This window comes from Rhea pennata, chromosome 1, assembly GCF_028389875.1.
Source record: "Rhea pennata isolate bPtePen1 chromosome 1, bPtePen1.pri, whole genome shotgun sequence".
Lineage (NCBI taxonomy): Eukaryota > Metazoa > Chordata > Aves > Rheiformes > Rheidae > Rhea > Rhea pennata.
Window position 1 is genome coordinate 215,091,175 of NC_084663.1, and position 27,868 is coordinate 215,119,042.

The 27,868-nt window shown below is 51.1% G+C and overlaps 2 protein-coding genes across 2 annotated transcripts in view; one reads left to right on the forward strand and one right to left on the reverse strand.

Annotated features, from left to right (window-relative positions):
• Positions 1-371: 371 nt before the first annotated feature.
• Positions 372-19,090, forward strand: XRRA1 (X-ray radiation resistance associated 1). The gene is made up of 18 exons (XM_062578512.1): positions 372-507; positions 1,651-1,796; positions 2,124-2,195; positions 2,996-3,068; positions 3,750-3,847; positions 6,455-6,588; positions 7,515-7,613; positions 8,711-8,967; positions 10,030-10,070; positions 11,155-11,271; positions 12,694-12,787; positions 14,013-14,128; positions 14,707-14,829; positions 14,947-15,063; positions 16,233-16,401; positions 16,766-16,878; positions 17,721-17,826; positions 18,802-19,090. Exons 1-18 carry the CDS (start codon positions 372-374, stop codon positions 19,053-19,055), a joined length of 2,265 nt encoding a protein of 754 aa, XP_062434496.1. The 3' UTR covers positions 19,056-19,090.
• Positions 19,091-21,748: 2,658 nt separating this feature from the next.
• RNF169 (ring finger protein 169) overlaps positions 21,749-27,868 on the reverse strand; it is a 30,040-nt gene continuing 23,920 nt past the window's right edge. Inside the window, 1 exon segment of the mRNA XM_062578525.1 lies at positions 21,749-26,202. Coding sequence (XP_062434509.1) covers positions 24,991-26,202 — 1,212 coding nt within the window. The 3' untranslated portion in view covers positions 21,749-24,990.

Genomic DNA, 27,868 nt, shown 5'->3' on the forward strand with positions numbered 1-27,868 from the left:
GCCTCCATGGAGGCGCAGGGGTTTTGCCAGAGCCTCGGCAGATTGCACTGGCAGGGAACCAGGGGAAGGAGGAACGGGGGGTAAAGCAAAAACCTGAGTCACAGTCTGCGTGGACCGACTCACACACGCTCTGAGGGCTCCGTTTTGCTACCTTGAGTTTGAAAATAATGCCTATAATACTATCATCTCGTTTACTTTTTCATTTTAGGTGAAGCGGTGCTCTTCACATGTCACTAACGGTGTTCCTTTGAGCACAGACTAATAATTGGCCACTGTCCCTGTAAAGAGCCACTTAAAGCTAAGTAATATTAGCACCAATGAAAGTTTTAACCCGTTGCTTTGTTCCTCTTCCCAGGAATACTGCAGACAAGATGGCTGCAGCTGGACTGTACAAGATGGGTGACGGAAACAGCTATGCAACTAACTGCTTCCCTGCCAGGAACATTTTGTGCACAAATAAAGAAGGTGACGTTTTATTGAGAGCCGCTCGTGAGGTTGCCCTGTCGTGTTGTGTCTGGCTCCGTAGAGCTGTGGCTGTCAAAGGTTTGGGACAGATCCACCACTTGTACTGGTGTAATAGCGAGAGTGATACTCTGGTCTGTGCCCGGGGTTTGGAGGCCCAGTAATAATAGAAAGAATGATGATAGACGATATGAAAAAGCAGAACTTAAAACCGTGCCTACAAAGTCTCAACATTTTCTAAAACTTCACTTGAAATGAAGACGGCAGGCTGTCTGGGGCATCTGTTCAAATGTTGACTCCAACAGGCATCTCGGCACGATGACAGAAGGGGAGAGGGAAGCAACATCTGTGCTTCAGCCAGGCACATGGATAACACAGAGTGGTTCACCATCAGTTATTCTATGCTGGAGCTTCTGTGTTGTTTGTAGGGTTTGAGAGTCAGCATCTGTGAAATGCTTAGAAATGACAGAAATGTCTTCTGATATTTGAGAAATGGTAGCAGGTTTGGACAGAGCTAACAAGCTGGGCAGGAGACTGGAGCACAGGACATGTCAGGAGAAGCAGAGGGAGCTGAACTTGTTTGGTCTGACTAAGAGGAGTCCAAGGGTTAAGCTGATTGCAGCCTACCTGGAGGGCAGTTGCAAAGGCAGTGAAGCCAAACTCTTTTCAGTAGTGGCACATGATATATCTAGGGGCAATGGTCACAAATTTCAGCTCGGAAGGTTGAGGTTGGACACTGGGAGAAACTTCGTGCCTGGGAGGGGTGCAGCTCTTGGCTGGGTTACCCTGGAGGTGATGGATTTGCCATTCTTGTCTGCACAAAGCCACAGCTGACCTGATCTGACGTTGCTGACAGTCCTGCTTTGAGTGGGATTAGAGGCTTCCAGAAGGCCCTTCCAATCTGCTTCTCTGTGTCTGCAAGCCTGTGCCTCTATTTACATTTATAAAGTAGCATGCTTCTCTCCCCTCCAATGGCTCTGGCTGCAGCTTTGATATTCTTGTCTTAAATAATATAGTCACTGAATATTTTATATTCCAGTGTTTCTACATTTAAGGGGATATAAAAATGATGGATTTCACTGTCAGGCTGAAACCCCAAGCAGAATGCAGCCATTTTGCAAATAGCATGTTCAGAGGGTCACGTACTTACCTTGCTGTCTTTTCTGCCTTGGCCTGTCGTTGTGTCAGGGGCTGGGCACTGGCTGCTGGCACACAGAGCTACGCGGAGCTCCCAGGTCAAGCAGGGAACCCCCGGGAAGCTGCCCCGATGGAGGAGAAAGCCCCAAAGTTTGTCCTCTGCAGAAGAAGACAATATTCTAGATGAGCCATTTCTGGTGAGTGCAGACTTTCTGTTTTTGTCTAAACCAAGTGACAGCATTTCATAGACCTTGGGCGTGGGGGGGACCTTGTTGGTGGGCAGACACTATCGCTGCCTCTCCTCCCTGTCTCCATGCCATGCCATCTCCATGTTCATGGGAATCCTGGGCCCTCACTTTCTCCCCCTCACTGTGACTCAAGACACCAGGTGCCCACGCAGGTGAGTGTCCCACTGTGAGGGAGAGGACAGCTGAGATCTGGTTTGGGGCTTGAGCTTCACGTGGCGTACAGGATTGTTTACATAGACGATTCCGGGCTAAGCCTTTGCTTTTTGATTTTTCCAGATGAAACATCACTGTTTGAAGAACCCTTCAGACCTGTGCTCTGTGAATATAAGTAACCAAAATCTGGTCTCTGTGAGTATCACAGACTCAGTAAGTGTTTGAGACCTACCTTAAATATTGAAAAATTTACCATGTTGGCACATGAGTGTCTAGACATCAGACAAAACACATTAGAACCCAAGCGTATTTCCTGCACAAGAAAGCCAGCCAGCCATGAAGAAGTCTGGATGATTTGTCCTACAAACCTTTGGATCATGTCTTCATAACAGAATTAACTTGGTCTTCATCAGGTGTAGCCCTTTCCCGATTTACACTCACTCACAAAATCCTTTCCTCTGGATTCATGAGTGTTGCTTGCTTGAGCTGACAGGCCATGGTGGAAGTTAAACCTCAGATCGAGAAGTGACTTTTGTTTGCACTGGTGACTGACCTGCAGTGCAAAGAGGAAAATGAGCGGAACTGCTGATGATTATTTTAGTGTCTTTGTAGAGTTCCTTTCTGGTGCTGTGAAAGACAGATGTGTTTAATCATAGAGTGGCTAAGTTTGTTGGGTCACAAGTGAGCATGAGATAAACCTTAGGAGCCCTGCAATGCATGCAGGCGAATGAGGTCAGCAGTGACAGCACAGACAGAGCTTTGATTTGGGGCTGAAATAAGCCAGGTCTTCTGAATGTCAGTCACTGAGTTAACTCTGCATTAGAGGCATACTCACAGAGGGTTGCTCTCCATAGTCAGATAAACAAAGGAAGACATAATTATGGGAAAAGCCATGATTTAAAGGTTGTGAAAAAGGAAAGAGAGGAGAGATCCAGTTGTTTCAAATCAGTTTATGGCTGGGGCTGATTTGATTTCTTTTTTCTGTCTTCTTTCAGGCTAAAGAAGATGATTTTGAGAAATTTGACTGCGTTGCTTTTATAAATGCTGCAGAGAACCTGTTGACATTAGGTAGGGGATTGCATTACTGAAAAACAGATATTGCTTTTGAACCCAGGAACGTGTTATAAGGAAGATTATGCTTGTCTAAACTCAGATCTAGAGCTTTGCAAAGAGACTTAAGATACACCCACGTATAGCACTTATTTGCAGGATTGCTTCCTTTCTGTTACTGAGCTGAAATCCTTGCACTGGTTCCCTTCATAGTAATGATAACTGTATGCCATTGTGATCTTCTTTTCACTATTAGAAAACAAAGCTCTTTACAAAGAAAATCATCATTTAATATATGGAAGCATGGAATAGTGCAATGACTTGTTCCAAAAGCTAATGGCAGAACTGGGAGGTGAATCAGTGTCATGGGCTCAGTTAATCTGAAGACGAAAAAGAGAAATCCATTTACAACTGGTAATATATGTTAAATGTTCCATTAGTGGCTTCCAGCAATAATCCAATTTGGAGTGGAAACAAACGCATAAAGGTAAACCAGGTGTCTAAGGAGGAGGCTATTGCGCATCAGCTGTTGTAGGGACAATGATCTAATTGAGTCTGCATTTTCTTGCAAGCAGAACAGCTGATAATACTAGTTCTAGTCTTTCTTGCTGGTCTTGGTCTGATTCAGATCTGGATAAGACATGGTTTGTTCTGTTACTGTGGTTCCTTACAGGAACATTGTCTCTTCTACCCTTGCAGAAGCATTTCGGAAGTTTCCAGGACTGCGGGAACTGGAACTTTCCTTGAATGGACTAAGAAATCTCAAAATTACTGCTGGAGACTTCCTGCATTTGGAAGTAAGATGAAGGTGATCTCCTCCTTAGTGTCATGCTGAAGTGTAACACCTAACGTTAATATGTGCTTCTGCAAATGTGAGTTCTCTGAAACCATGTGGTAATTATCTCTTTCTGCTCCCTTGTGTATCTGGGATTTCCTTTCCATTGTGTCACTCAAGGACCTTCATAGCTTGCTTCCTCTTACAAAGCAATCCTTCACAGATCCCCATTGCTCAGCCCCTTGCCACATGACTCCTTATTTCCTCCAGCACTGGCCTCCCTCAACTCTTTGCCACAGGATCTTTTTTGTATGACCCTCAGGCTCCCCATACCAGATCGCATTGTCCTTCTCATCTCCTGTCCTTCTTTCACTCCTGCTCATAGATTGTAATCCTGATATGCCAGGTACTCTGTCATTCACTATTGTCATCCTTCACCTCTCTCATGCTGTGTGATCCCTTGTATGTGCTGATTGCTCTCTCACTCACTGCTCTGTGAACGTGTGCACATTCTTTTTGCAGGCCTCCTCCTCTTTCTTTCAGTTAGATCCCTCATGGGTACCTCTGACCATTAACCTCTTACAGCTCCTCTTGGCAGGATCTCACAGAGAGATCTGCTGCTGCTACCATCTCTTCCTCCTCCTCCCATGAGATCTCTTGAGGGCCCCATCACAAACTCCTTTCCAAGATGAGATCTTTGGAGATGTCTGTCCCCGCACACCTCCCCTTCCCCCTCGTCAGAATAAGATCCCTCATGTGACTTTGTTGCTGCCCTTATTTCCCCCTTGTGTCATTGCCCTCCTCTTCCACAACGAGAACCTTTGCAGGTCCCTCCCTCTGTCTTCCTCTTCCCAGTGGATCTGTCACAGCTTTCCATCACTGCCCATTGCTGCCATGTCCTTGCCTTCTTACAAGAGGTTGCTTTTGGACCCTTTAATTGCCTTTCTTCTCTTTCCTCTCACAGTGAGATACCCTATTCACCCCCATTACTGTCCTTCTCACAAGCAGATCCTCAAGGAGGGCCTCATCACTGCCCTCTGCCTTCTCCCAGTCTTTCATGTCCTCCTTTCTGGGAGATCCATGTGGATCCTCATCTCCCTTCTCTGCCAAGCTGCTGATTTTTTCCTTTCTTTATTCAGCATGGTTCTGTGGCCACACTCTTCCTCCTCCTCTGTAAAGAGTCTTTTACCCCCTCTCCCTAGTCCTTGGGAAACTACTCTTCTCCTGTGAATGCTAGTTAACCTCCTGTGGGTCATGGTCCTCCTCTTGGTGCTATGTGCAGTCCTCATACCTCACTGCAGATGTCCTACTCTGCATGATCCCTGGCAGATCCCCATCCTCCTCCACACTGTGGTGTACCTCCATGCATTCCATCCTTCTCCTCTCCAGAGAGATGTCTATGGCTCCCCTAAGTTATAGGCTGCCTTTCTAACACAGCAAAGGGCTAGTTTGGTTGAAAAAGCCCTGCAAAACAACAAAGGAGCTTTTTTGCTCCTTCAAAAAAGTGATGGAAGCAAACACTAGAATCAAAGTAGATTCTAAAAACAAGCATATGTAGCTGGAATGAAGGCTGAAGTTGTCCTCTCCCTGCAGCCCGGAGTGGCTCTCTGCTACAAAAAGCTCAGTCTTGCTTCTTTAGGGAGATGTCCTTGTCTGATTTCTCTCTCTCATTGTACACAGGGTTTTTGATTGCTGCTGAACATGAAGTTTTGTCTTAAAAGGCTTCTTTCTTCTTGTCTTATTCAAGGAATTGTTTGTAGCTTGACCGTTAGCTCCCTGGTCTCTGACAGTGTGGCTCCCTGTGCTGCTCTCATCCTGACCTCCCTCCTGCTTGCAGGCTTTGGGAGGCCCAAAACCTTATGAAATATGGGAGGGGTGTTTCCAGATCCTCTGACGCTGAGGGCCAAGGGTGCATCTGTTCCAGAGCTTAGCACTTTTGGTGACCTGCTCAAGTTTGGCTCAACCAGTGAGCATATGCCTAAGTTTTGAGGAGGCCAATTTCCAAAGCTCTTGAGGCCAGGGCTGACATTATCTATCTCTATGTGCAATCACGTGAGCAGGCCCATCACTGGGATCAATTATGAAAGGTGTGGATGGGGCCCATCTATGCATTATCCCCCTTCTATACTTCCTTTCCTATGATGCCCCCTCAGATCCCTACACAGTCTGTGACCAATGGCTTCCCATCTGCTGATAGCCTGGGAGGAGACAGTGCTGGGAGGCCTGTTTGGAAGTTCATATTCCTTTGATCTGGAAGTGCTCTGATCTCCTCCTAGGGCAGTGCAGCCTATTTTAATGGTCCAGCAAAACAATTCCTATTCACGTGTCCTAGAAACCTCTTGTGAATCACCTCCTAGTACGGTCTGTTCCCTTGCTTTCTTGTGACTGTTGTCCCATGAGTCACACGTGAGTGAGGGACCAGCCCTGAGCACTTCTGCCAAGGTGCAGAGTCCCACAGCTGTCAGTGAAATCACTGGAAGTCAAACACACTCGGCATTGCCCTATGGTAGGTGGTAGCATAACCAAAAGTCTAGTTTAAATATTAAATACGTACCTGGGAGAAGCCAGCAGAGACCACTGTAAGGGCTTATTGTTTGCTCCAGAGGATTGTCTCTCCTGTTTCTCTCAGGATCTGGACCTCTCATACAATAACTTATCCCCTGAAGATATTTGGACGTTGGGAGATCTGTCCCAGCTCAAGGTCCTTCACTTGACGGCCAATGGGCTTCGGTCGCTGCCTCCTGACCTGGCAGGCATGTGGGAGTAAGTGCACACAGCAAGTGCTGCTGCAGCCTGGCGGGAGCTTTGCTGGCACTCAGCCAGTGGGATATGCGGGTGGGCTGGCAGGGTGATGGAGCAGTGTTCCTGGTAACGTAGGGGTTATGGCAAGGGTGGCTGGCCTGGGATCTACCTGTCCAGACAGTAGGGATCTTCTCTTGTGAGCTGAAAGGTCAAATAGCCTAATGGCTGATGCTGGGTGGCAGGGAAGTGGTATCCCAGCTCAGCTCAGTTCAAATCCAGCACCACCATGCATGAAGGCTGCTGGTCTCAGAAGGCCTCTGTTCCAGTGTAGCACCACAGGTTCCTACCAGCCCATACTGGGAGGCAGAACTGGAGATACTTGGCAGGTCTGGGTAAGGGTGCACAGGACAGAGCCTCCTTACAGGGCATGTGAAGGCCAAAGGTGTGTGAGGAGCCTCCTGGTCAGATCCCATTCAGATGGGCACAGTGTCCTGTGACTTCCTCCTGCCTAGTGCTGGGACTGACCTGATGCCCTGAGCTAGGACTGTGGTCACCCAGGACACTTGCTGTCATCGGCAGCTGGAGAGGGACCTGTCTGGGGCACTCTGGTGGCCAAGCCACGTGAGTAAGATGCTATTTATTCATCACTAATCTTTATTCATCACTAATCAGACCCTCATAGACAGTGTAACCAGAATCACCACGCCCAAAGCATCCACTATTTACCATTGCTGGAGACAAGATGCTGGGCTAGATGGTCCTTTGGACAGAGTCAGTTCAGCTATTTTTGGGTAGGATATCAGATTTCTGTTTAAAAAATGGAAAAAGCCCCAGCCCGGTCACCCAGTGGAGTGAGTGGATGCATCTTCCCCCTGTGACAGCAGATGATGTGTTTTTCACCTGCCCTTGCTCGAGTACGTTATTAACGAGTCTCTTTGTGTTTGCAGCTCTGCTCACTTAAGGTTTCCGTCTCTAGAGGTCTTGTTGCTGGATGACAATTGCCTGTCAGACCCGAGTGTCTTTGTGAGCCTGTCTAATCTCTGCAGGTAAGGCAGCACCAGCACCTGGCAGCAGACAGCTCTGGCTTTTGTGGGCTGGCAGCTGCCTCTGGCAGCTGTTGCACAGAAGCAGGCTTAAAATGAATAATAAAACCTTTGTGATTTATTCAGATATTTCCCTGTTTAGTCTCTCTAGTATTGAAAATAGGACTGAGTGAAAGCAACAGCCTGCTGTAAAATGCAGCCTGGCCAAAATCAGCAGGTGGCTGGTAATTCAGAACTCACCCTGGGCATTTGCTGGTCTCCAGGTCTGATTTGAGAAATGGCAGTTGCTTTCTCCATTTTCGCTTCTTTGCCTCAGATTTGTCTTTCATTTCAGTACAGCAGCATTAGGAAACACAGTGGATCAGCTCCCTCTGTTTAACAGGAGCTTTAATGATTCATCCAGAGAGAAGAGTCACTAAAAAGGGAGGTGGCCAACGTGTCCCTTGGCTGGGCTGTAGACCTGGAGGTGGGAATTGGGTCGGATTGTTGCCCTGGCTCTGCCACATTGTTCCCGGAGGAAAATGCGTGTTGTCTCCAGTGTTCATGAAAGAGGAGGGAGAACGGACAGGGTTTAGGCATGAGACTGGTGGTCTTGACTGCAGAGTTTTAGGTTTCTGCTCTTCCCTAAGCTATCTTGTAACTTTGGTCAAGTGGATTGGTTATGTTATACTTCCTTGGGAAGGTGAAATGTTGTCAGGGAATCGCAGTAGTGCTGCAGCCCATCAGAGCACTGGGTGATTTAATAAACTGCCCTGATGTCTCCTTGGCCATTAAATTGCAATCAACAGGTGAGCGAGGTGACCCTTGGGCTGGGAAACCGCAGTCACTGGCTCTGAGGGAAATGCTGGGCTCTGTGCCCTGCGCAGGACTGGGCTTTGGGCTTGGATTTTTGTGTGTCAGGAGGGGAGAGGAGACTGGGGCAGCGGGCAGCTGGTGCCATGAATGCCTTCACACCACTGCTGGGAAGCACTACGGGAGGCAAGGGCGAGGAGGCAGGTCCAGGGACAGCTCCGGCGCGGCGGGTGCCGGGGCGAGCAGATGGCACTGCGTGTGCACTGCTAGTGATCATGAGATTGCTCAGGCATTTCCTTTTCTGACAGCCTGAGAGAACTCAATCTGGACAAGAATGAGATTTCAGCTGTCCCCTACCTGCATCAAGCAGAGAGCACACACTTCTTCCTCCACCCGGCACTGGACGATGACAGCTTCAGGGCAGAGTGGTACAAGTCTCTCAGCAGCCTTGGGCAGCAGGCCCAGCCGCCGCATGAGGGCACGGACAGGCCAGCAGAGCTGGAGATGAAGAAGGAGCCGCTCGAATATGTCGTGTTACAGAATGCCAGGGATCCAGACCGGACAGGTGAGCAGCTGCTGCCCTCCAGGCCTCTTCCTGCGTGTGCTGAAACTGGGACGTATTTTCCATTCGTTTCAGTGGGAGAGGGCTCAGTTATGTTAGGCTGGTGCTGAGGCCTTCTGTATCTGCTGGATGTTTACTAGTGAGTAAAACTACTTGGTAAAATTGAAGTGAGGGAGGGAAGCATGGGACCATTTTAGACATCCGAGCTAACCTGTACTGTCTCTCTGTAATTACTGGGAGAAATTGGCACTTCTAGGATGTGAATCACCCTAAAATAAACATCTGTTGTTCAGACAGAAGTGCCCCTTCGTCTCTCCTGACCCTCTCCAAAGTAGCTTGCTCCAGAGGAGATACTGTGCACTGGGTGGGAGGAAATGTGGCATAAGCACTGGAAGAAGTTCAGATTAGGAAACTCATTTCTGTGGGTGCTGAGCAGGGGTGTGAAGGGACTGAAGGGAGGAACGTTTTGTGGGTAGGTAGCCCATACACAGCTCTGCAGTGCTGTCTCAGGTAGGTTGGCTCTCAGGTCTCAGATGTCCTTACTGAAGCATGGTGCACACCAGTCACATGACAGGATGGATCCAGAGGTTGACTTGTGTGTGGAACCGGTGGCAGTGGAGGCTGCCGTTGGAGCTCCTCCAAGCACATCTCCTGCCCCCTGACTTGGTGCACCAGTCCTTGTTGGGGGGTAGATCACGGAGCAGGCCATAGTGCAACTTTCAGTGTTGGCCTGGCAATAGCAGAGTGCAAGGAAGACTTGAAGACGAATTTGGAATCAAAATCTATTTATGGGCAAGTCCTGGCTGCACTGAAGTCAGTAGCACGGTTCCTGCTGTGTTCAGGGGACCTAGGCTTCACTTCAGTGTCATGGGACTGTCAGCAAGCCTCCTACCTTGGGGACTGATCCTTGCCCTTACCTTGGGGACATCTTGCCATTGAGCTAAGCCCTGGCTGATGCTAACTTACTTTCCCAGCATAACTCCAGCCTTGCTGAGGTTGGTGCTAGCCCAGCACCTAGCACCTACGGCCCTGAGAAACCCTCACTTTGCTTGTGTTTCATTGCAGAGGTCGTTTTTAATTCTGGCTCTCAAGAACGCTCAGTGCCGGTAAGAACTGTTGGCTGCTCTGCAGTTTAGGGTGTGAGCTCCCAAACTTCCCTTCCCTAAGCCTCTTTCTCAGATGAGTTGTAATAGACTCCTTGGTTTTCCCGAAGCTCTGGTTGCCTGCAAGGCCTGCAGTGATTTTCCTCTGTCATTGGGGCAACTGAGAGCAAATTTTTGCATGACTGAGAGACACAACCTTAACCTCATTTATCACTTTCAAAAGAAAGCTGGGTAGTTGTTTGCTTGTGACCATATAGGCCTACGCAGGGAAGCTGGGCTTATTTGATGTGATTTCCTGCAGAGCTCCTGCAGCAATGCAATAGGCCAAAGCAAGCTCTCCCAAGACACCCTCTGCAGCTGGTCTGCACTGAAAGCTCTGCGTTGTTGTTTGAAGTACCCATGGTAGCTGAGTTTGGGCTCAGGAGGGTTATATCCTGAGGGATGGACTGTCTATGTTAATTTGCCCCTTTTCCTTGTACTATGCCCTTGTACAAGGGTTTCTAAGGGCTTTTTAGGCATGTGGCAGGGAGCAGGAAGGAAATGAGCGCTCATCGTCTTTGTCCTTCCTTTTGCTGTGCCTCTGGCAAAAAGGTTCAGGTTTCCCAGTGTGACAATTTTACAGTCCCTTTCGCAATACACCCCCAAAAATGTAACGAACAAGGCTGATACTAAACCGCTGCCAGCTGATTCAGCATTGCCACCTCACTGCGGTTGTAAGGGGCCGTTTTGCTGTGAGACAGCATTTCTCAGCCTGTCTGGAGTCTCACACCAATACTCAGTGCCTCTCTGTGTCTAGTTCCTCAGATTCAGCATGGGCCCTCAGATACCGCTGCCCCAGCATGCCTGAGACGAGGAGACTGGCCCAGTGCCACCCACGGGTTTGATGTTAGAGCAGGAGAAACCACAGATCCTTTGTGAGCTCCTTTAATCTGTTGGCTTCATCTACAGCACTTTCCCAAGGAGGTTTCCTTACCTTTAGCCTCTTGTTAATCCCTGCAGTGTGTGGTATGACAGCAGTGAGATGTCACCATGGCCTGAAGTACATGCATTGCGGTGTTGCTGTTCACCTTCTCCCTCTCTGCTTAAGGGTGTTCTTGGGGAGGGATGTCCGTCTGCCTCGAAGACTCTACCTGCTTCCACCGTGCACAGAGACATTTGTGCTCCTTTTCCTGAACTGAAGCATCTCAGCTTGGCCTTCAACAAGGTGATTGAAGCCCTCTGACTTTGGCTAGAGATCAAGATTCAGCTGCCTAAACCCTCGTTTAGTGCTGCTGGAGACACCCTAGACTCTAGCTGCCACTGCAGAAGGTTGCAGGTCTCCTCTGGCTCCTGAGTCCTTCTGACAGCCTGTGGACATGTCTTAGACACCCAAGGGCTCTCAAACGGGGCTCAACATCTATTTAGGCAGCTGAATTGCACTAAGATTGTCTGAATCCCTGCACATTAGGGATTTTAACAGAGAATAGGCTATATGAAAGACTGCCATCCTTTGGAACTGATCATTTGCTGGAGCTGCCCTTGGAAAGGTGAAGCCCCATCAAGGCCTTTGCTGCGTTAGTGCCAGGTTGTCACCCATCTGCTGAGCCGCACTGTGTTCCTAGTGAGCCCCAACAGGCGAGTAAAATGCATTCATTTAGCTTAGTCTTTCTGGTGTTTTTGGCTCTTTGCTGGGGCTTGACTTATGCTACGTGCTAGCTAAGGAGAGCTGGGAGTGCAGATGGTGAGTTACCACCTCTTGGCAAGGGGGTCTCCCTTTGACGTGATGGTGGGGCTGTGCTTGAAGCTGCAGAGCAAGCTCTGCCTCTGATTCCCGTGTGTCATAACCCTGTTCTAGACCAAGCGCTCACCGTCTTGCTGGTGAACTGGTTTCTGGCTGCCATGCCCCGGCCAGGCTGTGGTTTGGCTGCTCAGGAGGAGAGGCTGGACTCTTTTTTCAGCATCACTAGCATGACGTGCTCTGCCTGCCTCCTCCATGGAGCCTGAGCTGTGCCATGGGAGCAGGAGCTGCTGTGGCTCTGCTGAGTGCCAGAATCGCCAGTCCTCCAGTGCAGGATGCACGGGGGAGAAGGAAATGTGGTCTCTGCCTCCCGTCCTTGCATTCAGTGGAACTGCTGGGGATCAAGCGATGCCATCTTCCTCCTCCCCAGTGCACTTACCTGCCTGACTGCTGGGGGTCCTCGTGCATCAGAGGCACAGGGGCTGGTGGGAGGATTGGCTGAGCCCATGGCTGACACCATGTGTCAGTGCAGCGTGGCTGATGCTGACACACGTTCCCGAGGAGAGGAGCAGGCTCTGAAGTCTCGGATTCATGGTGCTATGCTGAGAGAGCACAGGACTCTGCTTGTCAGTGTGGCTGCATAGCTCCCAGGAGAGGAGTTTCCAGCCCGGATTGTGTCCACAGCAAGGATGGGACAGAGCGGCCGAGCCCAGCATTTGCTCAGGAGGGATGTGGGGAAGGTGGGACAATGTCTTGTGGGTCCAAGTGTCCCTGCAGATCCTCAGAGGTCATCTCTAGGGATCCCAGGCCACCCTGGGCTGTTGTCCCTGTTGAGCTGAAACTCTTCAGCCACCAGTGGGACTGAATGGCAGCTGCTCAGAGCAAACAGTAAATTATTTTGTCTTGCAGATTGAAGAGGAGATGGATCTCTTACCTGTGGCTTTTTTCCCATGCCTGAAGGAGCTGACGTTCCACAGCAACCCTCTTACCACCACCCGGAGCGGTAGGGTATGAGCCTGGCTCCGTGCGACACTCCTGCTCTGTCCCTGGGCTTCCTTTGCCCTTAGCATTTGGATGGTCTTGCCACACTGGCTCAGGCCCGTGCCCCCAGGAAGATTGGGTGCTATAAATCATCACTGCTCTCTAAAGAGCATGCAGACGAGTACTGCTCTTGCAAGACGAGTACTGCTCTTGCAAATGCTGTTAATGCCCTGCTGCTGCTGCTGTTCCCATCAAAGCCTGTCGCAGTCCATCCATGCCTCCGGTGATGCAGGCTCAGGCTGAATTTTGCTCCCTGAATGATGTTCACCCTATAAAGGGCTGACCTGAATCTGGCCCAGCTCCTGTTGGTGGTGAGCACTGCTGTGGTGTGCAGGAGGAAACTGCTGGTTTCCTCCTGCAGCCCACAAACAGCCCCTTCCTGAGCAAGGGGACAAATCCCAAATGTGACCATGGCCTTTGGGAGGCAGCAGGTGAAAATAGCTAGGGCTGCTAGCAAAGAATTATGGTTGTGCTACTCCCTACACAGGCTACGTATAGACTAATAACTAAAACAGGCTAAGGCTTCTTCTCTGGCCTCTGGCAAGTAGCCCAGTCTGGTTTGTGTCCCTAGGGCTAAGGTCTCATCCCACCTAAACAGGGTGGCTTCTTCTGCCCTGCTTGCTAGGAACAATGCTGTTCCCTGAACTGGGCCTGGGGTTAGCTGGCACAGGCCAAACCACAGCAGAGAGCATGTGGACAGTGCAGGAAGGGGTCTGGATGGCTGTCGGTGAGCGTACAGCCCTGCCCTGGCTCTGGCTAGTTCCCAGTGTAAGCAGAACTGTGGCAAGCAGCCTGGTTACCAGTCTGGGCTCTTCTTGGCACAGTGACTGCTTTGGTCTTGGGCTGCCCAAGGCCCTACTCCTGCCCAGGGGTAGTTGCTGCTGGCAGATGTGGGCCTTCTCAAATTTTAGAGGTGCTCAGGTCTCTTTCCAGGGCAAAAGGAGAGGCCCTTAGAGCTGAGACCCAGTGTTGTTTATTGCTCAGCTTCAACTTCAAATGTTCAACTGAAATCCTCTGGAGACGAACCAGACGAGGGCAAAGTGTCGGTCCCTTGTTCCTCAGCTCTGGTGCTTGTCCATGAGGTGCCTGGGGACGCTTGTCACCACCCTGGGGAGCACGCGTGCTTGCTGTGAGCTGTCTGGGAGCACACTGGGCTGTGCAGCACTTGTGAACCCCTCCTCTTCCAGGGCAGCCACCTCTGCTGACAAGGCTCCTCCAGGAAAATTTGGGGATTAAACTTGTTCGCCAGAGCGTAGCAATGGAGAGACTGCACCTCTCCATACCTCTTAAGGCCAGCCGCAAGGTAAGGAAGGATGCACCTCACTTGGGAGAGCAGGGCTTACCCTGGCCAAAGCAGGGGCAAAAATCCCTGGCCACACTAGTCAGGGTAGGTTTGGGGAACAAACAAAGAGTTTTCAGGCCCCTAGATCCCAGCGAGGTTGGTAGGATGAGGGGAAGGAAGGGTTGGAGAGGGCTGGGGGCCTTTGGCCTCTTGCTCCGGATGAGGTCAGGAAGTCCAGACCCTCCAACTTGCCCCCTCTCAGTGCAACCCGAGGCAGGGGCATAATGGTTGCAGTAGAGGGTCTTTGGACTTGTGGGTCTTCAGCCCGGCACGTTGGCCTCAACTGAGGTGTTCCTATGGGCCTGAAACTGCTGCCAGGGTGTCCCTGGAGCTGGGGCTGCCATGGCGCTCTGGTAAGGAATAACCTCCAGCCACTGGGTCCTATCCTGTGCTGATACTTGCAGCAGAGCATGAGTGTCACTAGGGGGTGGCAGGGCTCTGAGGGGACTGGACATGATCTGCCCACAGCCAAGCTGACCGATTTGGTAGTCTCCTCCTTCACGCAGAATGAGTACAGTCCTCCCTTCTGCCCCTGCCAGGTCTCGTCCCATCTCCCGAAGGTTACGAAGCAGCCCCTGATGCTGGAAGGTCCTGCTGAGACCTTTCTACAGAAACGTGGGAGAGGAGCCGCAGCTCTGAATCCGTCTGAGCCTCTGCCCCCGATCAGACCATTTAGGGAGTGGAGAGAGGGGCCTTGTGAAGAGCTCGAGGAGGCTGGGAAAGGCCTTCTTCTGCACAGCTCTGCTTCGGCGGCACGGGTTGAGGAAGCTTGCGTTGACACCAGTGCTGACCCCGCCAGTGACAGCGGCAGGTGGATGCTGAGGGATAAGGAACGTGACTCTGGGCCTCATCCTGACAGAGCTGAAGATGCCATTGGATCCTTCTTCATGACGCAGGTATGTGGAGCTGGGCGTTCGACCAGTCTCTGCGGGAGGCCTGTGAGTGTCCAGAAACGCGCTGTAGGCAGGATCTTCATTCCTGAATGAATGAAAATTGCACATGCTGTGGATTTCAGCAGTTATAACGCTCCTTGGTTGCAAGGGATTTAGAGATGGAAACAGTAGCAGGAAGCATAAATGTGATGTTTTGAGTGGGTTCAAGAACTGGTGACCAGATTTCCCTGGCTGATGCTTGGAGTTAGCGTGATTTCCCTGCCAGAAGTTGCCTGGGCAGAGGCACAGCGTGTTGTGGAGGTGATAGAGGCTGGCAGCATGGTCCAGGCCCCGGGACATGACCTGTTCGTGCTGGGTGCGTGATGTCAGCCAGTGAAACCAGTGAATCCTGGTCTGTACTGGCTTGGTGGGTAGCCCCAAGCATGGAAGCTCATCAGTCTAGCATCATCCTTGCAGCCTATGCTGGGAATCTCTCCGTTAGAGGTCCCCAGGGCAGCTGCTGGGCTTGATATCCCTGAAGTAGAGCCCCAAAGCACATCTTGGGGGTGCGTGCATAAAAGAGACCACGCCAAGGATGCAGAGGGAGCCCAAAGCAGGCGCAGGATCCGCGCAGCATAGCTGGGTCTTGTCTCCCTCTACAATCTGCAGCAAGTTCCTGGCGTGGGTTTTTGGCTTAGTCTGCACCAGGATGGGGACAGTCCCTCTGCGGCCTGTGCCCTGAGTGCAGCTTGGATGAGGTGGTGGCCGCGCGGCTCAGTGCCGCTGGGAGGCACCTCTGGCCACAACAGAACAGGTGGCAGCCTAACATCGTGGCACTGACGCTGCGTGAGAGCTAAGATGCCTTGTGAGCCCCGTTGCGTTGACTTTGCACCCAACACGGGCTGCTGGGTGAAAAACAGTCGGTGATAAATACAGCTTCCCCCAGAGGGGATCCAGCAAACCTGGCCCCTGCCTCAGCCCCTGGAGGCACTTTGTGACCCTTGATTAGTGAGAGCGTGGTGCTGCGAGGTGTTGGACAGTTCTAGGCCATGTAGAACGAAGCACTAACTCAAGAGCTGTCGCTGGCATGGCTGATGGCCAGCTTTGGCTGTATGAGGTTTCTATGGGGAGGGTATTTGTCATCAGCTTGACTGGAAGAACTGTTGTGAATTCCTTGATTTTGCTGCTTTGAGGTGGAGGACATGCCCAGGTCCCCTGTGCAACCTGTGGTAGAAGACAGGCTGGAGAGGAAGAGGAGTGAGCAGAGGGAAGAAGAAAGCTCCCTGGCTGTTCCAGAGCGATATAGAGGTTATGAGGAGCTGCTTGGTGGAGACACAGACCCAGATTTCATCGAGCCAGTTGGTAAGTGAGGAAAGGAATGGGCTGTGCTTAGAAATGCCTTGATGGATTGATGAACAGCACGGTCCTCACTGACCTCAAGGCTCCCTTGGTACCTGGTGGGGTGCTGTCCACCAGCACGCATTCTGCCCCAGGGTCAGCACGTGTGTGTTCAGGTGCTGAGCCCTGTCTCAAATAAGGCTGCACACCAGGGTGCAGGGAGCCTTGTTGCACACTGCGTGCACGTGTGCGGTCGCAACGCTGTGCCTTGGACCGCGGTGGCTGATCTCTCCCTGGGTGGGGTGACATGGCAAAGCTCGCTGCAGTCACCGCAGGAAGACGCAGCGAAGAAGGAGCAGAGGCATCTGTTGTCTCATTTGGCTCACAGGGATACAGAAGAACGTCCAGGCACTAAACTACCTCCTGAAACACCCCCTGGTTTATCGAGACTCCAAGGTGCGACTGGACAGTGTGCAGAAGCCCTATGTGCCTCGGAGAAAGGTGAAGAGCCAAAGCTCTGAGGAGAGGACGGTCGCTTCTGTGGCGCTGGTATCTGGAAGTGGATCAACCCATGTGTCTGGGGGCTGATCTTAGAATTTGAACATGGGCTTGACTCAAGTTCCCAGTTCCAGGGCCTCCCTGCTCTCTGCTGCATCTTATTCCAACCCTTCAAGGCCAGAATGCTCCCGGCAGCCCAGGACAGCTGCTGTCATATGGGCACAGTCCCACCTGCCAGCTGGCTGAGCTGTTAGGGAGTCAGGGTGCTGTGTTTGCAGCTCCACCAGCTGCAGGTCTTCTCCCAGGGCACATGGTGGTGGTGGTGGTGGCTCCTCACCAGCTCTGCTCCCGACTCCCTCATGGTTTGGTGCGCACAGCCCAAATGGGACCCGAATAGCACTGACAGGGGTGGCTCAGCCCGGTGAGCCAGCTACCCTGCTGGTTGGGATCTGCTTGTCACCAGCTCACCTGAAGAAAGCTAGCATGGTTGCAAGCGAGGGAGGGAAGAGGCCTTGGAGCAGAGCCAGAGCACCGGGGGAGGCTGCCCTTAGCTTCCAAGGGCAGCTGAAGCGGGTGTGAAGTGGACTGTAGTAGGATTACAGTGGCTGAATCCTCCGCACTGCTCTGGGGTTGCTGATCCACTGTTGTTCAGTACAGCTATGATCTTCTCTCAGCAGCTCAAACAGACCCGCTTTGGTCTGACAAAAGCAAATGTCTCACCTGCCATCTGCAGAAGCACGGGATTGTACTGGTGGTTCAGGAGAGTGGGCAGGAAGAGGAAGGGGCAGGTTAGCAAACCAGAGGGTGGAGGGATGCGTGTTGCAGCCCCCTGGTCTTTCTTGCAGTCTGGGAAGATGCCTGGTCCTCCGACCCGAAGGACGAAGGCAGAGGTACTGGAAGGGATCCTGATGGCCATGCGAAACACCACCACCATCACTGAAGTCCCCCTAGGTACGTTCCCTGTGTTTCCAGTTTCTCCCATTCATGCCAGTGCAGAAGCAGGGACAGGCACTGGGAACAGCTGCCCTAGGATGGATCTGAGCAGAAAGGTGCCACCGAGTTGGCTGGGGTGAGGGTGAGAGTTGGGAATTCAGGTTTTCCCCATTGCAGCAGGGTCCTTGACCTGCCTTGCCCCGAGGAGAGGACAAGGGCTTCAGCCTGCTCAGCGCCCTCATCCCACCACGAAGTCAGCCCCTGCTCCCCCGAGCACTGGCTGCTGGTTAATGCAGAAGTAAACGCAAAGCAGGGTCTGCTGGGGGTCTCTTTGCTGGCTCTGTAGGGACCCACAGCTGGAGTAACCCCACCCTGAAATAGGTAATAGTCTTAGAATAAAAGATTGGTTTGGGTTAGCCCTAGAGATGAAGCAAGACTCAGGTCTCCGAGTGGTGGCCGTGCTTATCCCTGTCCCTCCCCAGGGGCAGTACCAGCCGGGAGGCCCGTGCCTCCTGCTTGGCTCCCTTTGTGCTCTCCAGTGCTGCCCTGCGCTGCCTAGAGGAAGAGTGGGAGGAAGAAAGGCAAGAAATTAAGCCACTTTCAGCAGGCTACAGTAGCAGCCGCTGTCCTGGGCTGGAATCCAGCCCTGAGGCCACAGAAACATCTCCATCTCTACTGCGGAATTGCTCAAGGCCATCAGTGCCTTTGGTTTTGGGGCTGCTGTGTTCTGTGCAGGCACCAGAACAGACCTGGATCCTGGCAGAAGCCTCCCCGCACACAGGAGCGAGCCCCCACAGCAGGGCACCCCCGAGTAAAGCTGTGTTTGTGTCCCAGGCCCAGGACTTGCAATCCGGCCCTCCAGCTGCCACAGCAGCACCACCGCCGCGCTATCAGGATCGGGGCGGTGGGGCTGCTGCTGGAGAGGCAGGAGAGAAAACGAGCTGTTGAAAGGAGCAGCTCCTTAGCGCTGCTCACACCTCTGGCTTTTTCCAGCGTCTGTTTTGCGAGAGAAGAAGTCCAGCCCCAAAGCGTATCGGGAGGCGCTGAGGCTGCTGAAGGACTTCCAGGAGGTGTACAAGACTCCTCCAGCGGCCACCGGTGAGGAGCAGGCCAGCTCTTTGGATGAGTTACAGGCAATAAAAGCCCTCCTAATGGAGGTGGCTTCCAAGCAATGGAGCTCCAAACAGTTAGAGCTGCCAAGGAAGAGAGTGGCCAAGAAGATGCTCAAAGTGAAGTTTGCAGTATAGCCAGTAGTTGAATAAAGCACCCCACACCTTTGTTTTCCTGGCTGAGATTTTTGTTATTTTGTAACTTGTTTGGAGCCAGTTTTTTTCCTCCTGAGGTTTGAATATCCATGCAGTGAAAGGATTCAGCCAGCATCTTCCAGCTTCAGAGCACCAGTACAGCTGGCTCCCTCTGTGACAGCACACGAACACCATGCTCGCTCACTGCCCTGCCCTGCAGTTACTGTCAAACACGGCGGGCACCAGCTATCCCTGGATAAAACTGACCTGTGAGAGAGCGGCCACCGACTGCGGCACCTGGCTGCGGAGCAGAGGTGCCGCGTGGCAGCGATGTGGCTCTGCCCAGGCCTTATCCCAGGTACTTGGCAACTTCTATCAGGGTTGCCAGTCTGAGAGTTGCCTGAAGAAGCTCTAGGGGAAACGGTGTGCTCGCCCTACCAACGGGAAGGCGACGGGAGGAAACGGGAATAGCCGCATCCGCTTCAATAAAGGGGAAGAGCTAAGAACTTCCCAACGGCGCGTAATTCTCCTTAAAAAGCAGACAACTGCAACTCATGTGCAGCAACTTCAGCAAAAAAAACAGGCAGTCGACTGTAAGAACCTGGTTTTATTCCGTTTTAACCTCGGCCTTTGTCCTGTGGTTAAAGTCTTCATTGCTGTTAACATGTACACAGTATTTGTACACAGTTGGTGTATTTCTGTTTTGTGACAATTTTGCACAAGCAGGATTTACTCTGATCCAAGTAACAGAAGCCACGGTATGACAAGACGCCTGCATGTCATTTTACCCACACATTTTACACATGCAAGTAAACAGTCTTTCAGTAACTTCCATTGCTTTTAAAACATTTGGATGAAGCCACAGTGGTTCAGTTGAGACCCAAAATGACCGTAGTCTTTTACCACACTGGTGTTCCCATTGCAAGTTGAAGATAACACTAAAGCACAACGATTTAAAGCATATTGGAAAAAGTGTAGCAACATCGATATTTGCTTTAAACAGTTTGACAGTAAACACCAAGAAAACCAGGCATACACAAAACCCCTTGTAATCAGCTGAAGATTTTTCTGTTTGCATAGTGAATAGCTAATTCTAGATCTGTTTGATGCTTTGCAGTGTTTTAAAGATACGGGGAAGAAAAAGGTTCGTATCGAATTCATACAACACAGAGAGATCGTTCCAGCTTCTGAGCTATAGTTCAGCTCGGCATCACGCCACGCAGTTTGCACCTAGCTGCGCTCTACAAAATACCCCAGAGATCTCGATCAATCACAGTGACACGCTCGACCTTCGCGTCCGCAAGGTGAACGAGAGCCGGGCGCTGGGTTTTCGGCTCGCTCGCGTGCCCCTCGCAGATCAGCGGGGACCGGGTCTCGTGAAACGCTCCCCCGGGCCCAGGACAAGCTCCCCGTCGCCCTTTCGGTGAGGAACTCCGAGATGGCAAGGCGATCTCGGAGAGTCCGGCGCCAGCCCTGCCGGCTGCCCTCGAAGCACTGCTGAAGGCCTGCTTGTAAAATCAGTTACAGTCTTTAAGGCTTCACCTCCCCTTGCTTTCATCGCTAAAATACAAAGAAGCGCTTGATCAAGCTCTACTTCATGACTACTGCGTACTGCACGTACAATATCATCTGAAGAAAAATACTGACAATATAGAACAACACTGTACAATCGTCTTGCATGATCCATTCTTTTGGCACTTTTCCTTCATTTGTTTCCTGGTGTCTGGTCTGACTCCAAAAAATGAACCTTAGCACATCTTTCCCCGCGGAGGAAGCTCCAGAGAGTCAAAGTTGGTTTTTGGAGTCAGATGGCATCTTTGGCAGATACAGTCATTCTGGTACGAAACACAACCCCCAACCCGCTCTGCTCACAAGCAAGTGCAATATCTCTTGAACCTGTTTTATTTTCTTTTCTTTCTCGCAAGAGGGCATGAAGGCGAGAGGCAGCTTGGCGGTTTTGCGAGGACCCGTACGTGCCTGCACGGTCCGCGGTGCGCAGGGCCGGCATTTAACCCCGGAGAGCACCTGGCCACGGAAAGGAGGAGGATTGCAAACTAGGTTTTTTTCAAATCTGTGTAAATAAATACTCAATTTTGGTTTAGGGCCTCTGCAGACCTTGCGCTGCATCCACTGTCAGGCCAGAAGTGTTTTACTTCTCAGGGGACGTTACGTGTGGCAGAGGCAGCGGTGACACCTCACCTTCAACGCGAGCGGCTGGCAACTTCTGCTCGGTTAAGCAAAATTATATACAATTTTTTTTGTTGTGCAAGTTTACACAAAATTAATAAAATTAATTTAGAACATTCATTGTAGCTTAAAGTCGCCTCTGGCCTCATACTGACTTGAGCGGGTTTCAGCCCGGCCGCCGGCAGGCGAGAGCTCGCTCGCTTGGGAAGGCGGCTCCGGCCCCGGCCGGGAAACGGCGGCTGCCTCCGTCCTTCCGACCGGACGGAGCAGGTGACGCAGAGAAACCAGCCAGCGGTTCTCCTCGAAGGCTGGAAACCTGCGCGAGAACCTGTGGGCATCCGACCTCCGGAGGGAAGATCCAGCCGACCCCGATGCGGTTCCTGAACGCTGCTACCGCACGTGGGCCGCGGCGCCTTACCGACGAGGGACGCGCGGTGGAGGACCGCAATTCCGCGTTAAAAAAAAAAAAACTAACCAAAACCCCCCCCCCCCATCCCCCAAAACCCAACCAGGCCTCCTTAAACACCGCTGCAGGAGACCGTTCGCGACGCAGCCTCGTTTGCGGGCCGCTGCCAGCGCCGCGGTCCGTGGAGCGGCACAGGGCGAGCGGCGCGCGCCGCGCTGCAGCTCTTTTCCGTTTTTTCTTTTCTTTTTTTTTTTTGGCTTGAGACAAGTTCCAGCTTAGGCAGTGCCCCCTGCACTTCTGCTGAGACGCACAGTCAAAAAGAGGAAATAATTAACACGCAAAAAACTAAACATTTAAATATTTAGTCATCTTTCTTCAAAAAAAAAAAAAATTTTAAGACCACACTGGCATGGCATGCTCGACTGCAAAAACTGCTCTGAGAGAGCGAAAAAAGGGTACATTCAGCCCGTAAACCCCACGTTAAGGCTGGTTTTCCTTCCGTACGGTTGCTTAGCGAGCGCGCAGCAGCCCCAGCCCGGAGGGAGCCCGCACGAGCCCGCCGAGGGAGACGGACCCTGCTCAGGGGAGTCGGGCTCAGCTGCGGGGACCAACCCCGCCGAGGGGCCAGGCAGAAGGCGACCTCTGAACCGCAGAGTAACTCTAGAGGCCCGTGGAGAGTGCAAGCTTTAGTTCAAAACTTAGGAAAAACCAAAAAAATTTACCCGGCTGTTTGGGGTAAAAAGCTGTGGGTTTCCAGCCTGAGCTTTTTCTTTAGCGCTGCTGCCGCCAAGGGCGAACTCAAACCGCTGCTGTTTCTCTCCCCGCCACCTTTCTGGGTCCAATCAAGGCTCTAATTACTAATTACTACAAGGCTCTAATTACTCCGCTTCCCTCCCGTTCAGCGCTGGTGCGGACGAGCGCAGGTCGGCTCGGGCCGAGGGCACTGCACCGCCCTCGGTCAGCACCTAACGAGGCCGCTGCGCCTAACGAGCGCAGCGCTCCCCCCTCCGCGGCGGCACGGCCAGGCGTCCCCGCGAGCCCCCGCCGGAGGGGTTTGTGTGTTAAGGAGATATATATATATATATATATATATTTGTGTGTGTGTGTACATATATATATATATATATATATATATGTATACATATATATAATGGAATCATTGCTATAAGATTTCTCAGAATGAAAGTGTCAATCTGTTGAAATATAGTATTTAAAATATATAAATTTTATCCATTAAAATATAAGATTTCTTTTAAAAAAACAATCCAGTTCAATTAGGAAAAAAGCTCCAGGGTCCTTGCAGTTACACAAGTATGCCAAAAGAGAGAAAGAAAACTGCAAAACTGCTTCCCCATTTTTTTTTTTTTTTTAAACCATGTAAGACGGAAGGAGAAATTCAGTTTGTTTCCTAGCAGATGCATCCAGGAGGAAACCGGGCCCCGCCGGTCCCTCTTCGGTCGCTGTGCAACGCGGCGGCCGCCCTGCCCTGCCCTTCCCTTCCCCGCGCCGCGCTGCGCGCCGCTCCTGGGAACGCCCCGGCGCCCGGGTCAGCGCGGCGGCGGCAGCGCCCGGCGCCCTCCAAGAAGATGCCTGCGGAGCCCGAGGCTCCCCACCGCACACGCTGCGAGGCGGCATTCAGGGACGAAGCTGAGCTGCGCGGTTTTTCAGCTTAATGGCTGGCTAGCAGTGACCAAGGAAATTATTTTCCCTGCTAATGGATGGTTAAGAGAGGTAGCAGGTAGAAAGTACTATGTTCTCTCTGAAGCAACGCTGGATATGGGATCGGGCATTTAATTCTCCTAACGGTGTCTTTATTCTCCAAAACTGGTCCGAGGAAGAACAATTAACATACGCTGTCGTGAAATAAGCGGACAATTATTCAGTTCAAACCATCAAACTAGCCGGAACATTACTGTTATTTAGGTAAGATGCGTGTCACGATCAAGGCACGAAGAACCCGGAGGGATTCGGACTGCCGGCGGCGCAGCCGGCCGCGTCTGGTGGACGGCGCGTGCTCCCGCCAACCTCAGGAACCTCGGCCCCGGCAGATCCGGCTCCCCCTGCCCAGGCTCCGCGCTGCTGGGACCCTAGCGAGCTCCGACCCGGCCAGCTGGCACGCTCCCACTTCACACATTCTCACCCGAGCTTTCTTAGCACTACGAATTCCTGCCTGAAGATGGCTAACTCGGAGCACGCACCGGGCAGGCTTGCGTCTCGCGTACGTGTGCCCGCAGACCGGGAGGGCCGGGCTCTTGTCCCAACTCCACCGCAAGCTCCTGAAGTGCCTGGGAAAGGATGATGATGCATCAGATAACTCGGGATGCCTCCGAGTGCCACCGCTGAACACGCCTTACGTGTGTCGAGAGCTCTCAGCTATCATCTCAACTAGGATACACGTCAGCACGGACGACCTCCTTCCTAACATCACCAGGCCAGCATCTCCCTTTCTAGATTTCAAGCGTTAGTGGAAGAACATGAAAGCCACGCTTGCCTCGGTAAGAGACAGGGACTGGGAGAAGTTATGCAGAAAGGTGTCACAGAGCCCAGGAGAATGGCTTCCAGCTGCTTTACCCAAACTTTTCACTGTATCATTAACATAAATGAACAAGTTCTCCTAATTCTTTTCAGTAAAATCCTTATTTTACAGCTTCCTTCACTGCTTTTGGCTGTCTGCATAAAGACACAAACTACAATCTGTACTGCTGGTACAGACAGTGAGAGACCTTCAGGTACGTGTACTATAGGAGGATGTATTTGGTACCCCCCAGCAGAAATATGAATCACAGCCTCCTTCACAAACAGTCCTGTTGTTCTAAGTTGACGCCAAGTCATCTCATTCAAACACGCTGATGTTAAGTAACAGTCCAACCACCACAGTTTGCTGCAGTATAAGGAAGATACATGAGACAGAGAGGAAAACACTGTTTCTCGGACAGAAACAGCCTGGTTTCCTCTCTGTGAGCAGAGGTCTGATTTCTCTTGGAATATCACAGAAGGCAAGACAGTGAACCTAGCACCTCATGTACTGCTAATACAACAGCCTCAGCTAGGGAAACCCCAACACCACCAACTGCATTTACATGCATTGCAGTGTATTCACGGGGAGGACTGACGCTTCTTTCAGACCGATGGACCAGAGCGGTCGGAGGATTTTTTTTTCTCTTTTCTTTTTTTTTTAAAAAATTCTGAAAGGACTCTGGCTTCTCTCTGAACTGGACCTACAAATGTCTTACCACCAAAAAGAAAAACAATTGTGTGGGTGGAAATATGACAAAAAATAGTTTTCCTATAAGATAATCTGATAAATCTCATTGTCCTCTAGAAAGGCAACATCGTCCATCAGTGCTACTTAGCACCCAGAGTGCTCTTTGACCGCAGGAGATACCGATCTACTCTAACTTTCCGCCTATCCACTGTCCTATTCTCACTGTCAAAAATTCGCTGCAGATGTAAGGCCAGTCTCCGGTCTTCCTCCTCCTGCTGGAGCTTCTGTTCCATCTCCCTCACCAGGCGATCATCCGGAGGCAAGCCCATGTCCCCCGCCGTGTGCCTCAGTCTTTTAACAGAACCGTTGTGCTCCAAGTGCTTTGTTTTGCAGCGTCTCTTTCGGCCCCGTCTCAGCGAAGGGGGCTGTTCGCCGATGATGTTTTCAACGGAATTGCAGGTACTGTTCTGCACGTTGATCAATTCGCTGTTGTTCAGGTATTTCAGCTGCTTTTTCCCTGATGTCTTGACAGGAACTCCGAGCGTGCTGTTGTCAGGCAGTGACGCATTGACTCCAATTATTCTTCTGCTCAGCATTTTTGGGCCGATGCTAAGACAGGATTTGTCCATGTATGCGTTCACTTTTATGTCAGGAACTTCTGACACGCGTGTGTTTAAGGAGGTTCCATTTGACCTTGCATCTGGTTCAGCAGAGCTATCGTCTGTTGTTAAGGCCTGCGCATCTCTGTTCTTCTCACCCCCTCTTCCTGGCTTCACTTCACTGATAGAAGGAAGGTAATCTGGCTCTGGGCGAGGGTCTCCTGTTGTGTCAGGTGGAATGTGATCGTCCTGTATTTGTGGTTGCTCTTTATTGCAACTACTGGAGTTGGTGATGTCAGGAACTATAACATCTTCCCCAGGCTCTGAAGCCAAGGACGTAAGAGTTGCTTTAGAGAGAGTCTTTTTGATCTGGCGCTCCTGAAATATTTGCTCCCATTTTTTCAGTATTCTAGGACTGGCTTCATAGGTGGTTGGCTTCTGCAGGCTTCGGTTGAGGTTTCTCGGAGTGGACTTTATAATGAGAGGGCTCAGGACTCTGCCATCAGGAAGCCTCTTTGGAGGAGTACATGGGGAGCAGACAATCGGCTTAAAGTGATTGAGCTCTTCTGAGATGCTGTCATTGCTCTCGGGGCTGATGGATCGCTCTGGCTTGTGCAGGGCCGAGAAGGATGAAACCGGGTTGAGAACGAGGCGCTTCTCTGCTGTCAGATCTGGGGCGGAGAGGCAACGATTGTTTTGGGTAGATGACAGAACTCCAACCAGAGGAGTCGACGCGCTGGTCACGGGTGGAACCTGAAAGACAAGGCATCATGGCTCAGAACGGTTGTCATTGTGGGAAGATGGACCAGAAGAATAGAGTCAAGTTATGCAAGAGAACAGGAAATTCGACAGCTCCCAAACAATTATGGGTATCAATGGCTTTTAGCCTTCCAGGCAATTGTACCTGTTTCTCAGACCATAACGTCTGTCACACCAGCAGCCCCAGCCACCTTCTTCCTCTTAAGGAAGCAACGTTCTCATCCCACCACTTTAATAATGAGCACAAAGTCCAGTCTCTGCCTTAGGCCCTGTGGTCGTGTCTGCCATCGGGGTAGGGCAAGTGGCAACCTTCCAACAGCAAAAAGCTTGAAGCAATGCAAGAAAATGTGGGGATGATCACCACTGTGCTAGCCTGGCTGAAGGAAGATGCACAATACCAAGCCGTGCTCTTCAAGGGAAATTATTTCCAAAGGATTTGCTGCTACCTACCAAGCCGTAGGAGAAAAAGAATAGAGACTTGGTGCTGATTTAACATATTCAGTGGACGTTCAGTACAAAACGTCATGAGAAAAGACGTTTATGTGACAGAAGAGATCAGTGGAACGACCTCTGCGAGCACTGCCAGAACACACCACAGCCACCAGGCTGCAAACGGAGACAGCCGGTAGCCTGTAAGAGCAGCGTTTCTCGTCATCTTCAAAGCCATCCCCTAACGCTGTTACATTTTGGAATGTAGACGAATGTAACCAGAAATAAGGCAGAAGTAAAAGCTGCACATGCATAAATGCAAATGGCATTATGTCTCTCTAAAATAAAATGATTTTATCTGGCAGCTAGTCTGAGACAGTGAGAGCCTTTCTCTGCTCACCAACGCACAGTTGTTTCCACAAGCTTTTTTTTTGGGGTCAAACCAAGTTTGTGGAACACCCTCTTAGTGCAGTTCTTAATTGACCAGGTCCACAAACCATCTGCTTAAAATAAATAAATAAATAAAAAGAGTCCTGAGAGGGCAGGTTAGTCGTAACTCCCTTGCTTTGAACTTGATCCCATTCCTATCAGCTGAGATAGGGACTGGACTAAGCTGCTAAAAACACTATTTAATGATGATCCATGCCTGTGATCTCAGAGATATCTAGCTTGGCGATCACTGGGGTCAGTTTAGTATGCTCAACAGGGATTTTACCATTTTCCAAGCAAAATCTCCAAATCAAACTGCCTTTCAAAGGATTCAAGAGGCTTTTGTTACTTAAAGGATCTCTAGAATTGAACCGTCCCCATCTGTGACGAAAGAGAAACCAAAAAAAGGAGAGGTGTCAGCACTAGGAGGTGGAATATCCTAGCAAGCCTCAGAGCTGTCAAGTCTGGGAGAAGTGAAAGCTTTCATGATTTATTGAGGATTGAAGGCTGGACAGGAAAATGGAATGGAAAATGGAAACATCCCTTTGAGCATTTGAGGCAAAGGTGAGGTCTCCCAGGTGGTATAAAGTGGCTGAAGGGAGCAAGGTCTGGCACAGGGGCCCAGAGAGTGACGGCGGGGGGCCCCGCTGCATGCAGGAAGGCTCCAGGGAAGGCAGAGGGAAGACGGGAGAAGAGCTAGTGGGTCCAAGGGTCTCATGGTCAAGCCCTGCCTTTGAAGCATGCTGTGTCCCCACATCTCCTACCTTGCGTGGGCTGGGTCTTTTGATGTGGCACCTGCAGG

Excerpts from the sequence above, each read along its gene's own strand:
- XRRA1 (XM_062578512.1), top strand. The coding sequence starts at position 372 with ATGGCTGCAGCTGGACTGTACAAGATGGGTGACGGAAACAGCTATGCA. Across the intron at positions 1,797-2,123 it reads TTCTAGATGAGCCATTTCTG|ATGAAACATCACTGTTTGAA; the intron begins GTGAGTGCAGAC and ends TGATTTTTCCAG. Across the intron at positions 3,069-3,749 it reads AGAGAACCTGTTGACATTAG|AAGCATTTCGGAAGTTTCCA; the intron begins GTAGGGGATTGC and ends CTACCCTTGCAG.